Below are 14772 nucleotides of genomic sequence, written 5' to 3'. Positions count from 1 at the left end.
TCTCAATATGTATAAAATGTGACATTCCTTGTTTTTCCCCTATACTCTTTATTTTACCATCCTATATCGGATTTGCAGCTGAGTCTTTGGTTACTCAGAAATTTCATCATCCTCAAAAATGATTATGGATTTAGATCTTCCGTAATCCAGACTCCTAAGTATTTCATTTTGACCACTTGTTCAATATATTTATTTTTTATCTAGATCCTTGTTATGACTTTACCCCAGTTACTGATAACAATGGTTTTCTTTATGTTTATTTTTAAACCAAACTCTTCCCCAGTATCACAAGTTGTGTTTAGTAGCGTCTGCAGGTCTCTCTCACTTTCAGCGATAATAACTGTATCGTCGGCATAATGAATGTTATTTATATTTTCGCCGTTTATCTTTTTAAGTGCTTGTGTAAATAACTCTTCGGAGTATACAGTGCATAGGCGTAACCAGGGGGAGCCTTGGGGGCTATAACCCCCCATTTAGATGTCCTTTGAGCTCTACGCGTAACACCATCACTATTCCGCACCCCCCAGAGACCATCAAGTAGTTGTAACCCACCCCTTAGGACCATCCTGGTTACACCTCTGATACAGTGTGACAAAGCCAAATAGAATAAAATCATTATTTCGTAAACCGGTAGGAAAAATCCACAAACACTATGTTTTGGCACATCCATTTTTTGGCATATATATCATACTAGTGACGTCATCCATCTAGGCGTGATGACGTAATCGAAGATTTTTTTAATTAAATGATTTGACACAAAAAGAAGAATGTATGGAATTTATTTAATTCAAAATACATTTTTCACAAAATAAACATTGCTTTTCGCTTAAACTCAATGTTGAAGCAACCACCCACCTGCCTCTTGGCAATTTAAACATTAAATTTAAGCGAAAAGCAATGTTTATTTGTCTGTCAAATAAACATTACATACATTCTTCTTCTTGTGTCAAAAAATTTAACTAAAACAAATTTTTTTGGACAAACAAATAATTATGTTAATGTTTATATTACTAAATAGAGAATTGAACAACCTTTCAAATGAGCTAGCCCACGACCCCTACTCTCATTTAAGAAAATAATCGATTACGTCATCACGGCCAGATGGATGACATCACTAGTATATTATACATGTCAAAAAATCATAATTTAAAAATAAAAATCGACATATTTTAGGATTGTTTCCTTTCATTTGCACCATACTGTATGAATAAACAGACATAGAGTATCCAAAACATGTAATACACACTAAAAAATAAAAACAAAATTATTCTCTTCTAGATTAAAGCAAGGAGTACCTACAAAACAAACTGAGAAGTTAAAGTGAGAGGAAAAATTTCTTTGAAGAGGACAAAATAAAGGATAAATAAATAAATATTTTTCGAAAAAGAAAAATAGTCACGTTTTTAAAAACCTCGTATATACAAAAAGAGAAGAAATAAAAAAACACGTCCGGAAAATAAAACTTAAAACGAATATACAACCCAAAATTTAATTATGAGACATATTAATTATAATGATTACGTATTATTATACATTGTACAACATATTATAATATGAGACATTATGAGACATATTATATACCGCAATTATAAAAATAAAAATGAACCAAAATAAAACATACGATAAACCATAAACTTGGTTTATTAATAAATTTAATTATATTCATTCGTCGGTTCACGTTCAGGCCACCTCTAGCACGGATAAACCCACCCGTTCTGAGTAATAATAAACAATTAACAACATTTATAATAACAAATTGTAATGTTTATATTATATTTTTTATATAATATCAAGGATTAGTTAAACCCGCAACTTTGCTTCTACTTCGTCCAATAGATACAGCATTTTTTTACTTTTTTTTTATATGTTATATTTTTGTTAAGAATATTTTTTCGATAAAATACTTACATACTTTCTGAGTTATTTGCAAAAAACCGTTTAAGAACGTGGTTTTTTGTTAAAAAATGAACACATTCACTAGCAAATAACTCGAAAAGTATAGTTTATCTAATAACTATTATAGAAATAGTTATTTTCCTAACAAGTGCAGAAAGTCATACTTTTCCGCGCGCGACTGCAGTTTCCCGAACGACGCGAAGCGGGAGTTCGGCAAGCAGTCGAGTGCGGAAAAGAGACTTTCTGCAAGCGTTAGGAACAATATTTTTTCTATGAGTCTTTAAAAAATGACCAAATCTTAATCAATTAATTCAACAAATACGAAAATACATACACAAATTAATTATTTGACAAGGTTGTCAAAACCAAACTTTCAGCATAATTGGTTAGCATGACGACGATTTTGGTTTCCATGACGACGATTCAAAACCACTGTTATTGTCTACTGATTTGACTTTCGAATTAGTCATGCTCCCGTCTGAAAAACATTTCTAATTCGGTTTCTCTGCGGATTCATATTCAAAAATGTCCCCTTTAAACAAATTAGAAGAATGCCGGACGGAATTTTTAGGGAGAAATTGTTTAAACAATTTTTTAAACAAATACATAAGATCACCTTTTATTGCTCCAAAAAATATATTTTTAGGTTTTTTGGGTCATTCTAAACAAGAAAGGTATCTTGTGATTTTTCTCAAAAATTAACATTTTTGAGTTATAGGCGATTTCAAATCTAAAAAATGCGAAAATACGCATTTTCGAGGCTTAATCACTCATATTTAAATTAGTATTTTTTAAGGGCACCAATAACTTGGATTAAAGTTTAAACATTCCTTTTCAAGATTCCGAAGAGTGATCGGGTCTAACTTTAATTTAGACCGCAGTTTTTTAATTGTTAATTATGCATGTCCATCCGGTTTTTTGCCGGTGCGGCGCGCACTATATTCAAAAATCTCCTGTTTTCCTCCGAAAAATATTTTTTCTAAATTCTTTGGGACATTCTAAATAAAATAAGTTTCTTGACATTGTTCTCAAAAGTTAATAGTTTTAAGCGTTTATAAGCGACTTAAAATCCGAAAAATGACAAAAAAAAAACATTTTCGCATTTTAAATCGCTTATAACTTTAAAACTAGTAACTTCTGAGAAAAATGCCAAGAAACTTATTTTATTTAGAATGTCCCAAAGAATCTAGAAAAAATATTTTTCAGGGGGAAGTAGGAGGTTTTTAAAATAGAGCGCGTCGCACCGGCCAAAAAATCGGATGGACATGCATAATTAACAATTAAAAAACTACGGTCTAAATTGAAGTTAGACCCGATCACTCTTCGGAATCTTGAAAAGGAATGTTTAAACTTTAATCCAAGTTATTGGCACCCTTAAAAATACTAATTTAAATATGAGTTTTTAAGCCTAGAAAATGTGTATTTTCGCATTTTTTTGATTTTAAATCACCTATAACTCAAAAAATGTCAATTTTTGAGAAAAATCACAAGATACCTTTCTTGTTTAGAATGACTCAAAAAACCTAAAAATATATTTTTGGGGGCAATAAAAGGTGATCTTATGTATTTGTTTAAAAAATTGTTTAAACAATTTCTGCCCAAACATTCCGTCCGGCATTCTTCAAATTTGTTTAAAGGGGACATTTTTGAATATGAATCCGCAGAGAAACCGAATTAGAAATGTTTTTCAGACGGGAGCGCTCTCACCACATGGACTAAATATTATGTCAAAATTATTTTATTTCATCGAATTCTCGCGTTAATTTCATTACAACATGAACACAATAAGATATATTTGAAATACATAAATTAGTAAATAATATCTACATATTAGTTTATTGCATGTATTATAATTATTTTCAAGGCCATATTAACATATCTAAATTAACACGCGTGCGGAAAAGTAAAACGCGCGCGGAAAAGTAAAACGCGTGCGGAAAAGTAACGCGCGTGCGGAAAAGTAAAACTTTCTAAACTAAAACGCGTGCGCGAAAGTAGACATTTTTGCACGCTCGTAGAAAAAATAGTTTATCTATTTCCAGACTTACTTTGAACGTAATTACTTACCGAAAACTTTGAACCCCCGAGAAGGGGGTGAAACTCACCCCCTGGGCAAAAGCACACATCGGCACAATATCACTTTTCGTCTTTGACATGTTACCTCTGTGTATTCCAAATTTCATGTCAATCTAAGCGGTTGTTTAAAATTTATGCATTTTGCAATATTTTACCGTCAGAAAACGTACTACACCAAAAGGTGAAGGGATAGATGTAAGATGGACAATAATCTAAATTCACAGGAAAGATGCACAGGAAAGCATATCTCGGAAAGAATAAAAAAAACAATTAAGCGTAATTAATAAAAAAGAAGATACTTTCAGAGTTGGTATATCTTTTAAATTAATTAATTACATATGATTCAAATAATGGATACTATTTAAGAAAATCACTTAATTTTATTTATATATATATTCATATATCTGAGAAGTAATCTTTTCTAGTGTTTCATTGTGTGGGCACTTACATATTTTATATTAATAATTATTGTACTAACCTCCTTCTGAAGCAGTCCTATACTCCTCATCACTAGAAGCAAGTAGTGATCTCGGCGTCGTCGGTGATATCGGGCTCTCCACAATAACCACTCCCTCCGTACTTAAATTGGCAGCTTTTCTGAGCGCTTGCAGCCAGTTGGATCTTATCCCGTGCGTAACGGCGCTCAGCACCAAAGCCGGACCGGACCACTGAATCTCAAAGCCGTATTTTGAACTGGTCGTCACCTCGACACAATTCGTTACTGCAGATAGTTCGATGGTGAGTTCTGGAGTACTTTGTTCGTCTTGATCTTGGTATATTTGAAGTGTCGGACAGCAGAGAACAATCCACCTACGGACCCACTCGGAGTCGGAAAGTCTGTGCCATAACCAACCCTGAAAAGAATAAAAATATTTTTTAATACGATGTACTACGAAATTATTATAATTGTAGAATGGAGTCGAGATATGGGCAACTAATACATAATATAATATTATATGAAAACGCAATTATGATAGTGTAACTAGATGTCAGTGCATCAACAACTGGACAAATCTCGTCGCCATTAAGAGAGGAGTTTATCGCCAAAACCGTCTAGCCGTGTTTCCCAACCTTTTTTGTGCCATGCCCCACCTTAGCCTTTCTAAAATTTGTATGCTCCCCTATGTAACATACATAATTTTTAATAGGAAAAAATTACTAAGAATTTGTTTACGAAATACAGTAAATAAATTTTCAAAACATGTAATGAACAACTCACATTCAAATTCCAAATTATTTTAATAAAGGTTTTTCTGTAATTTAATTAAGGCTATGGGTACATAATTCGCAAATATTTTACGTGTATCCCTACTTTTTCTGTCTTTACACGGCAAATTACGTGTAGTAAAATTCACACTGGTGTGGATATGTAAACATTACTAGAATGTCATTCTACTTGAAAATGTCATAATTAATTTAAAGAGATGGCTTTTGAATGTTCTTGGATAACTGTTATTTTTATAATTGCAAATTATTAATTCGGTTAATAAATGTGATAATTTTTTCACTAACTATGTTTTCAGTGATTGGAATAATTTACTTGTACAACAAAAACTAATAATCAATCGAGAAAAGAGGAAAAGTGTTAAAGTGATTTTTTAATAATATGTTGTTATTTTGGAACGCTTACAATTTTGAACATCTCTAACAACAAAATACTTGGATCACAGGATATATCTGATGTATTCTCTGCTTGGATCTTTCACAAATAATACACAATAAATAACTTTTTATTAAGTTCACGTCTTTAATCAATTATTTATCAAATACACTATATATAAATAATATTTAATCAATTTCTCAAAATATTCCCGATGCAATGTCAAATATTTAAAATTGTCACTGATTGTCAGTGTCTGACTGACAATATATGCTGACAATATTATATTCGGTTGAGTGCGTTGTAAGACAAAGACAGATTTGGAAAATATTACCACGGCATTGTGTTCATTTTTCTCAAATCCTGAAAAAACCAATAAATATTTTTGAAAAATTTAAACGCAGAATGAAAGACTAAATTATTACCGAGGGCCGAAAGTCCCTTAGAATAAATAAAAAGTTTATTTTGAATGAGATATTTGAATTTAAAAATCACACTAAATTTTCTCTTAGTTTTTTCACCCCTGTAACTTATTAAAATAAACATTGTAGAAGTTCTCAGGGACTTTCGGCCCTCGCTAATAACGTAATCTTTCATTCTGCGTTTAAATTTTTCCAAAATGCTCATTAGTTTTCTCAGGATTTGAAAAAAATGAATCCCCATTTGAATAGCATTGCAGCCGAAAATACGTTCCGATCCTCTTAAACTGTTTAATATAATAATTTAGTTTTTCAAAGATTTCAACTAAATTACTCACAAATGCTTTACCATCGATTGTTAATAACAGATACTGAATTTCAGGTTTGTCACTTAAAAATCATTAATAGCATCAAACAGTTCCATAAATCGTTTCAAGCTGTTTCCTTCGGATTGCCATCTTACTTCATTATGAAGTAAAAGCCTCACGTGGTCTTCATTTTGTTCTTCACAAAATAGCTTGAATAGACGCTCACATTTCGCATTAGATTTAATAGCATTAACACAATTTACTACGGAATGTAGTACTTCATTTAGAACAGGAGAGATGTTTTTAGCTACCAAGTGTTCCCTATAAATGACATAATGCACAAGAATCATGTCTGGATTCGCGTCTCTCATGAATTTTATGCAGCCATTTTTCTTTTGCATCGCATTAGGAGCACCATCAGCAGCATAAAATGTAAGTTATCAATACTGCCTCATTGCCTCTCAAAGTTGATAGTTGATTCATCCATTCGCACTGAGAGATTTCTTGTTTTCAGCTTTTCAACAAGTTGTTTTGCAATATCTTCACCCATTCCGTCTATTGTTGAGTGAATGAGTAACATAGCCTTTACATATTTGCCATATTTTTCAAAAATCTTTTAAGAAATGCTGAGATTGGCGGTTTTATTAAATTCTCTCCTATAGTATGATTTTTCGAGTTTTAGCGATGAATAATGAAATTTCATAACTAGCCTCAAGAACACGTTATTAGTTGAACTATGAGCAGTAAATATAGACTTTATGCTTGGTTGCACCAACAAATCTGAAGCTCAAGCTTGGCCTAGCTCAGCTTATAGACAGAGCCACTTAAATCTCACTTACGTTGCACCATAAGTTTCGATTCTTTAAGATGCAATCCAAAAACAAACAAGGGCGGATCCATGAAGGGGGCCATGGCCCCCTCCGAGAATTTAAAAAAATATAAATTTAAATATTTCCAGTTAAAATGTTTTTAGGTTTAAACACATATATGTATAAAACAGAAGATAAATATGGACTAGAATTGAACAAAAGCAGTAACGGAAGCTTCCAAGAATGACAGGATGTTTTATAAATCAAAATGTTGACAATTTTACAGAGTGCCGATTGTTAGAACGATCTTGGCAGCCATTAAAATCGTATCAATTTTCACATTCTGTACACATACAGAATAAAAAAGAAAAGAAGCGTTACTTGGGTCACCAGCACTAAGAACAGAAAAGTGGGTTGGTACTTTTGCACATTCAAAAGGCATTGTTTTGCAAGTATTACGTTTTATTTCTCTAATGAAAACTATGGCCACAATAAAGGGATGACAGCCCAAAGCCTTGTCACTAAACCTTTATCATCTTTTGCCAAACTCATGGGCAAAGACGGAGGCATACAAACACATGAAAAAACATCATACCACAAGGAGCTCGTTCAGGTTGGGCTGGATTTTCTACAAAGTTATTGCAACCCGCAAAAGTCATTACCCAGATAGACTCTCAGAGGTATAAAGATATACAAGAAAATTGAGAAAGACTAAGACCAACAGTAGAGCCTATAGGGTTCTTAGGTTGACAAAATATTCCTCTAAGAGGTCATCGTGATAATGGCCTTCTGCTTCTGGACGAAGATGCTGGACCTAGCAATGAGGGGAATTGTTAAGGTTTAAAATCGCATCAGGAGATAAGACTCTAACAACACCTATCCACAGCATCTTCCTGAGCAACATACATTAGTAGCACCATTCAAAATAAATTGATAACATGTTGTGAAGAAATAATTGAACAAATAATGAATCAGGTTCAAAGTGCAAATTATTACTCTGTCATATTTGACGAAACGACTGACGTATCCCACATGGAACAGCTTTCTCTAAATTTGAGATACATACACAATAACAACATTCGTGAAGACTTTGTTCATTGACGCTTATGAGAACATAAAAATAATTAGTGAAAATCAAGAAAGAGGGAAAAAAGAAGGCCCGACAGAAGAAGCATTGGAAAAATAGTATTAAACTTATTGAAAGAACTGCACTTGGATCCGAAGAAATGTGTAGGAATCGGTATTTACTGACTTTAATAATATGTACTTTATTAGTGTTACGTTTTGAATGTCTTTATGCTGAAAGTGTATGAAAAGTGTCTTAAAACTCGCCATTATAACAATAATTTTTAAAAATTATCACCACACCCCCTGGTACTCCTCCCCAAAAAAAAAAAGCATGGCCCCTCCCGAAAATCGGTTCTGAATCCGCCCTTGAAAACAAAAACAATACCAGACAGAGACGACCCCAGATGTATAATAATTATAAATGGCAGGTATAAATGGTATTAAGTTAAATGGAGCTTCGCAGGCCACACTGCTAGACAAAAAGACCAACGTTGGAACGCCTCAATATAAATTGGAGACCTTACGAAGATAAACGACCAAGAGGAAGACAACAGATGAGAAGGGTAGACGACATAAAAAGAATAGCCAGAACAAATTGGAAGTATCTTGCTAAGATAGAGATCGAAGAAAGGAGTTGGGAGAGGTCTATGTCCAAACATAGACGATATGAGGCTAAGAAGAAGAAGAAGATTGCGAAATTATAAAAAATCTTTAGATATCTTCAGGTAAGATTTAAAGTTGTTAGGGTAACAAACAACAAAGATATAAATAATTCGATCCATTTCAATACAACAAAACTATCCTAAAGGAGTTTTTACGGTTTATTTTTAGGTGGATTTTGCAGCTTTGAATAAGAAGCTTACTTCGCCACTGCGTTTAAATTTCGGCAAGGGAAATTATTACAGCTGAATAAACTTTTTGAAAACCACTGATTTAAATGTTTCAAATTCACAATTAGAAAAATGTCTTCAGATAGTTATTAAATAACAAATAACATTCACTACGTAATCATATTTTTTAACAAAATATAGTCTAATGGTCTAATTAAAACGTTTTTCGTTATAAGCTCAATGTTATCGTAAATTTTTGTTCGTTATGTTTTAATTACATGTACCACTTTCTGTAGCGTTGATATAGTAGTTCTTTAACAGTTATTACCAAAAGGCTAAGCTGGAATTATTATTAATAACAAGCCAATTACGAGCCTTCAAAAGGTTTTTTCTCGGGAGCTCCGTCCGAGTGATTGCTTGTATGCTTGGTACTTCTGGGACTACATTTTTTATGGTTTATACAGTGTGTCCGAAACTGAGGCAGTAAATAATTATATTTATTAACAGTAGGAGTGTTTATTTTTATCTTGTACTTTTTTCTAACGTAATTTTAGAATCTGATTTTGGGAAAAACGACCTGGAGCTTAGTTTAACAGAGATTGTCTCTTGGTCTGAGTATGTGTAATCAGTATGTAACAAAGCAAAACGTTTATATAGGGTGTTTCATTAATAATTGTCCATATAGTAACTGGAGAAACCTTAGCACAAAATACGAAGATTTAACCTAAAACACTTAAATAAAATGTGGTTCCTTACTGAGTTACAGGGTTTTATCTAAAAGTTTAAAAATTATTTTTGCTCAGAATTTTAAAACTATTCGACGTATAATTTTCATACTTGGCAGAAAGTGCGACTACTATACACCCTACTAAATTATGATAAACAGACGTTTCTAGCTACTACCAGAGGCGTACGACAGGGGATAGTGAATGGTTGACCCTTCTCAAATTGTACGCCACTGGAGATATTACTATTTTAGTGCCATTTTTAGATTCTCCAATACTTTCTACGTAAATAATATACTCTTCATTGATAACGATAAAGTCATTAGTTTTCGAGATATTTGAAGTTAAAGATGAAACGGCATAGTTATTTTGATTAATTTATGATGATTCATATGATTAAAATTTAAAAATTATTTGTACCCAGTACTTTAAAACTATTTGGCGTATCCTTATCATACTTGGTAGAAAGTGTAGGTACTGTACACCTTACTAAATTAAGATAAATAAACGTTTCTAGCCACTACCAAAGGCGTACAATAGGGGATAGTGGCTGGTTGACCCTTTCCAAATTCTACGCCACTGACGAAATTGCTATTTTATTGTAATTTTATGATTTTCCAATACTTTTTATGTAAATAATATACTCTTCATTCGTAACGATAAAATGATTAAAATAGTTTTCGAGATATTTGAAATTAAAAATGAAGCGACACAATCCATTATCAAAATAAAGGTGTCGTTTCATTTTTAACTTCAAAGATCTCGGAAACTAATGACTTTACCGTTACGAATGAAGAGTATATTATTTTTATAGAAAGTATAGGAGAATCCAAAAATTGAACTAAAATAGCAATTCCGCCAGTGGCGTAGAATTTGGAAAGGGTCAACCATTCATTTTCCCCCGTCGTACGCCTCTGGTAGTAGCCAAAAACGTTTGTTTAACATAATTTAGTAGTTTGTCAAGTACATACCTATACTTTCTGCCAAGTATGAAAAGGATACGTCGAATAGTTTTAAAATGCTGAGCAAAAATAGTTTTTAAATTTTTAGATAAAACACCCTGTAACTCAGTAAGGAACTACATTTTTTTAAGTGTTTTAGGTTAAATCTTCGTATTTTGTGCTAAGGTTTCTCCAGTTATTATATGGACAATTATTAATAAAACACCCTGTATTTTAGTAAAAAACATTTACTAAAGCACCACCACAAATTTATTTATCTATTTATTATAGGTCTGGATCCCGCGTACCAAAAAAAAGTTGATTAATAGCAAGCTGAAAATTTGTTAATAGCTTAAGGGTGTCTAGTAGGACAAACTTTGATATATTGGAACAGGGGAAGTTTTAATTGTGGAACAGGTTAAAAAGTTGGAACGTCAGACTACGAAAACGTCAGATGTATTTTGTCCGACAGAACTTCCAAATGATTTGTTACCCTTTCATTAAAATCTCATGCAAAAATCAGACTGCTAATATTACTAACCAACATGATTTCTGTCATTTGACATGTTCTTTGTGATCCACTCATTAAAATGCCCAGTTGGTGATACACACCAGTCTGATTTTTGCATGAGAGTTTAATCAACAAATCAATTGGAAGTTCTGTCCGACAAAATACATCTGACTTTTTCGTAGACTGACGTTCTAAATTTTTAACCTCTTCCACCATTAAAACTTCCCCTGTTCCAGTGTTCCCATATATCAAAGTTTGTCCGACTAGACACCCTTAAGCTATTAACAAATTTTCAGCTTGCTATTAATCAACTTTTTTTTCTTATGCGGGATCCAGACCTATTACACATAATATATACTAAGGATTTCCGTAGTTTTCAGTGTATTTCTTCACTCAACCGTTCTCTCCAGCTCTTTCTGTCTTGCCAGTCCCCTTCCTGTAGATTTCTTCTCTCCATTGTTTTGTCCACTTCGTCTCTGAAGGATCTTCGGGGTCTGCCTCTCTTCCTTCCTCCTATCGGGCTCCACTCTGTTATTCTATTTATCCAACGATTTTGGTCTGCTCTTCTAATATGTCCGTACCAGGTTAATCTCTTCTGTTCGATGTAGTCTATTATATGAGTTCATTCCCATTCTCTTCTTAATCTTTATGCTATCTTAATCTTTTTGCTATATTTTCTTGTTACTCTGCAGCTTCTCCTTAGGAATTCCATCTCTGTTGCTCTTATTTTGTGTAACAGAAAACAGTCCTAAGATCAGTTATGGTATACGACACTGAACATTAGACACGAATACATGTTACAGAATTGAGAATGAGATGAATATTTTCAATAACAAAACACTACTAAAATTAAGTGCAAACTTATTTAATGGAAGTCTAGGAGAAATACGAATTGACGCCAAAATGAGAGAACATTGGTTAAGGTGGTTAGGACACGTTCAACTCCAAAATGATAGTCAGCCAATATGAAAAATCGTGAAGTTTCTAAAAGGAATTTAAGAGAATCACCAAAGAAGAACTTGTGGGTAAAGGTTGGATAAGACAGGTATGTACAGAGTAGAAGATTATTGGTATGACACAAGACCGAAGCTTATGTAGAAAATGTAACAAGGAAAGCTGCCCTACCGCATAGGGATGAAGTCGAAGAAAATGATGATGAGTTCTCGTGTTTTATTATCTTCTATAAATACACTGCGCATAATTAAAATGAGGTCACCTAAAATTTTTGGCATTTTCTAATTTTTACGAACCGTACAAGAAATTTATTGTCGTTAGATATATGTTCTAAATATATAAGAATATGTTCTAAATCAGTATGCAATAATTTCTTAAATAACAAATGTCAAAAAAAACTTCTACCAAAATGATGATTTTAATGGAAAATTAAAAAAATTAACATTGTAATTTTTTTCTGTTTTCTTTATAAAAATTACAATAAAATCGTGATTTTCAATATTCTTTAATACCACCTCTATTTTGAATTATACTCATCATTCGACTTGGCATTGAATTGAACAAACTCTGGATGTTGTCTTGAGGAAAAGCTTCCCATTCTTCCACGAGCGCCAACCGAAGCTGCTCACGATTTATTGGAGCAGGTAGGTATTCTGTTTCTTACTCTTTGTTTGAATTGGTCCCAGACATTCTCAATCGAGTTCAAATCTGGGCTTTGAGGCGTCCAATTCATTTGTGACACACCGACGGTTTCCAAGTATTTCGCTATCATCTTAGCTACGTGTGACCAGTGCGTCGAATACAAGCAGCATATCGTTCCCCACGTCTTATGTACGTTTTGATACGACCGTCTGAGCTATAAGAACCATCCTGGACTCATCACTAAACATTTTTCAAATCTTCTATCGCCCAATGCTCGTGGTCTCTAGCACACTCAAGTCGGCGTTGTCGATGTGCTGCTGTTAACAAAGACCTGTTGCTGGGCAACGAGCCCCTAGACCAAATTTCCCAACCTTATTCTCACTGTAGAAGGGCTTAATGTCCACCCGTAAGAATTTTGAAAACGGTTTTGGATTGCTCTAGCCGTTAGAACCGATTTTGCAAAGAAGTGCGTTGTAAAGAACGGTCTTCTCTGGCTGTCGTGATTCTTCTCGTGCCGGATTCTGGTCGTCGTTTGTGAGATCCAGTTTCTACGAATCGTTGGTATGTTTTTTGGACCATAAAACGACTGATTCCAAGCTATCTGGCCACTTCTCTTTATTCTATTCCATTATCAGTCAAAGTAACAATTTGAACAAATCTAGCAAATCTTTCAGCCGTAGTTTTGAATTTCAAAATTGCACAAGGTCACTCTTTGAACATCTGTACACTAATGAAAGATTTCTGAAAAAGACAACGGCCATATTCCAAGAAAAAAATGCACAAACAACACATGCATTCTCCGAAGTCGTAAAACGGATACCTATCAATAATTTATGTGTGAACTTATTACCCTTAAAGACTTGTTTACACGGGTAGAGTTGATGGGTACCAAAAATGGCTTGATACCGTTCACACGAGGAGAGTACAAGTATAGTACTGATGCTAGTATAGTGAACCCGATTTTTTTTTATTTTTGTATTTTTAAACACTCTTGATTATAAGTGCACCTTAAATTCTTAATTTTTTGCTTGAGCTCGTTTACTCCAAAGACCCCTTTGCCATTCTTTCGACGATTTCATCCTCCGCAGCTTGCCTCATACTTTTATTTCTGTAGTGTACACTACCTAAATTCCATAAACACTGGTATTCGCCATACAGATCTACAAGTTTTAAAGTTTCATCTTCGGTGAACTTCATTTTCACTATTTACACAAAACACAATTCCAGCCGGAATGACAGCGTCCCTATGTACTCTCCTACCTACTCTACTCTACCACTTCTACCAGAATTGAGCGCGTTCCATGGGTAGAGACCGCAGGCGAGTGGACATTTTGGCGGTGGTGGTGGTGGTGGTGGTAGTAGAGTAGAGTTACTTTGCCACATGTTGCTAGTCACTCTACTTTACCACCTACTATACACTCTACTTGCTACTCTACTGTGCTGAGCGTTTTTACGGGTAGAGTTACTCTACTCTATCAAGTACTTGCATCATTACTCTACCCGTGTAAAGAAGTCTTTACTCTACTCTATCAAGTACTTGCATCATTACTCTACCCGTGTAAACAAGTCTTAATTGACCTATCGGTACCGTTTGCCAAACATGTCGTTCACGTGCCCAAGTGTATCTGCATTGTGGGGTTTAGTAACAATAGAAAAAATTGCATAAACTTAAAATTATTGAACAATTCTAGGTGGCCTCTTTTTAATGATGTGCAGTGTATATATGTAATATTTTCATTCGCCTCTTATGGAGATTGAACGTTTCATTTTTTCGACTTCCAACGTACAATTGGGACACGCAGTATATCAATTTAACATTTTTTTATTTTTATCGTATGTGTAAGTGTGACTACCGTTTTCCTTCGGCATTTTTTAAAGTACTTATTTTAAAACAAATTTATGAACAGTCACTCGCCATTGTATGCAAGATCTTTTACCGTACGTATCTTAGTTTTGATCTCCGTAAGTATTAAAATAATTTGTTTACCTGTGA

The 14772-nt window shown here is 33.6% G+C and overlaps 1 protein-coding gene across 1 annotated transcript in view; it reads right to left on the bottom strand.

The window, feature by feature from the left end:
* LOC114332680 (protein outspread) overlaps positions 1-14772 on the bottom strand; it is an 889498-nt gene that overhangs the window by 64573 nt on the left and 810153 nt on the right. Inside the window, exon 6 of the mRNA XM_050657294.1 lies at positions 4451-4826. Coding sequence (XP_050513251.1) covers positions 4451-4826 — 376 coding nt within the window. The remainder of the gene's footprint in view (positions 1-4450; positions 4827-14772) is intronic.

The sequence above is a fragment of the Diabrotica virgifera genome, chromosome 1 (genome assembly GCF_917563875.1).
Source record: "Diabrotica virgifera virgifera chromosome 1, PGI_DIABVI_V3a".
Taxonomy (NCBI): Eukaryota; Metazoa; Arthropoda; class Insecta; order Coleoptera; family Chrysomelidae; genus Diabrotica; species Diabrotica virgifera.
Note: the sequence above shows the minus strand (reverse complement) of the source record. Positions and strands in the feature narration are given on the sequence as shown.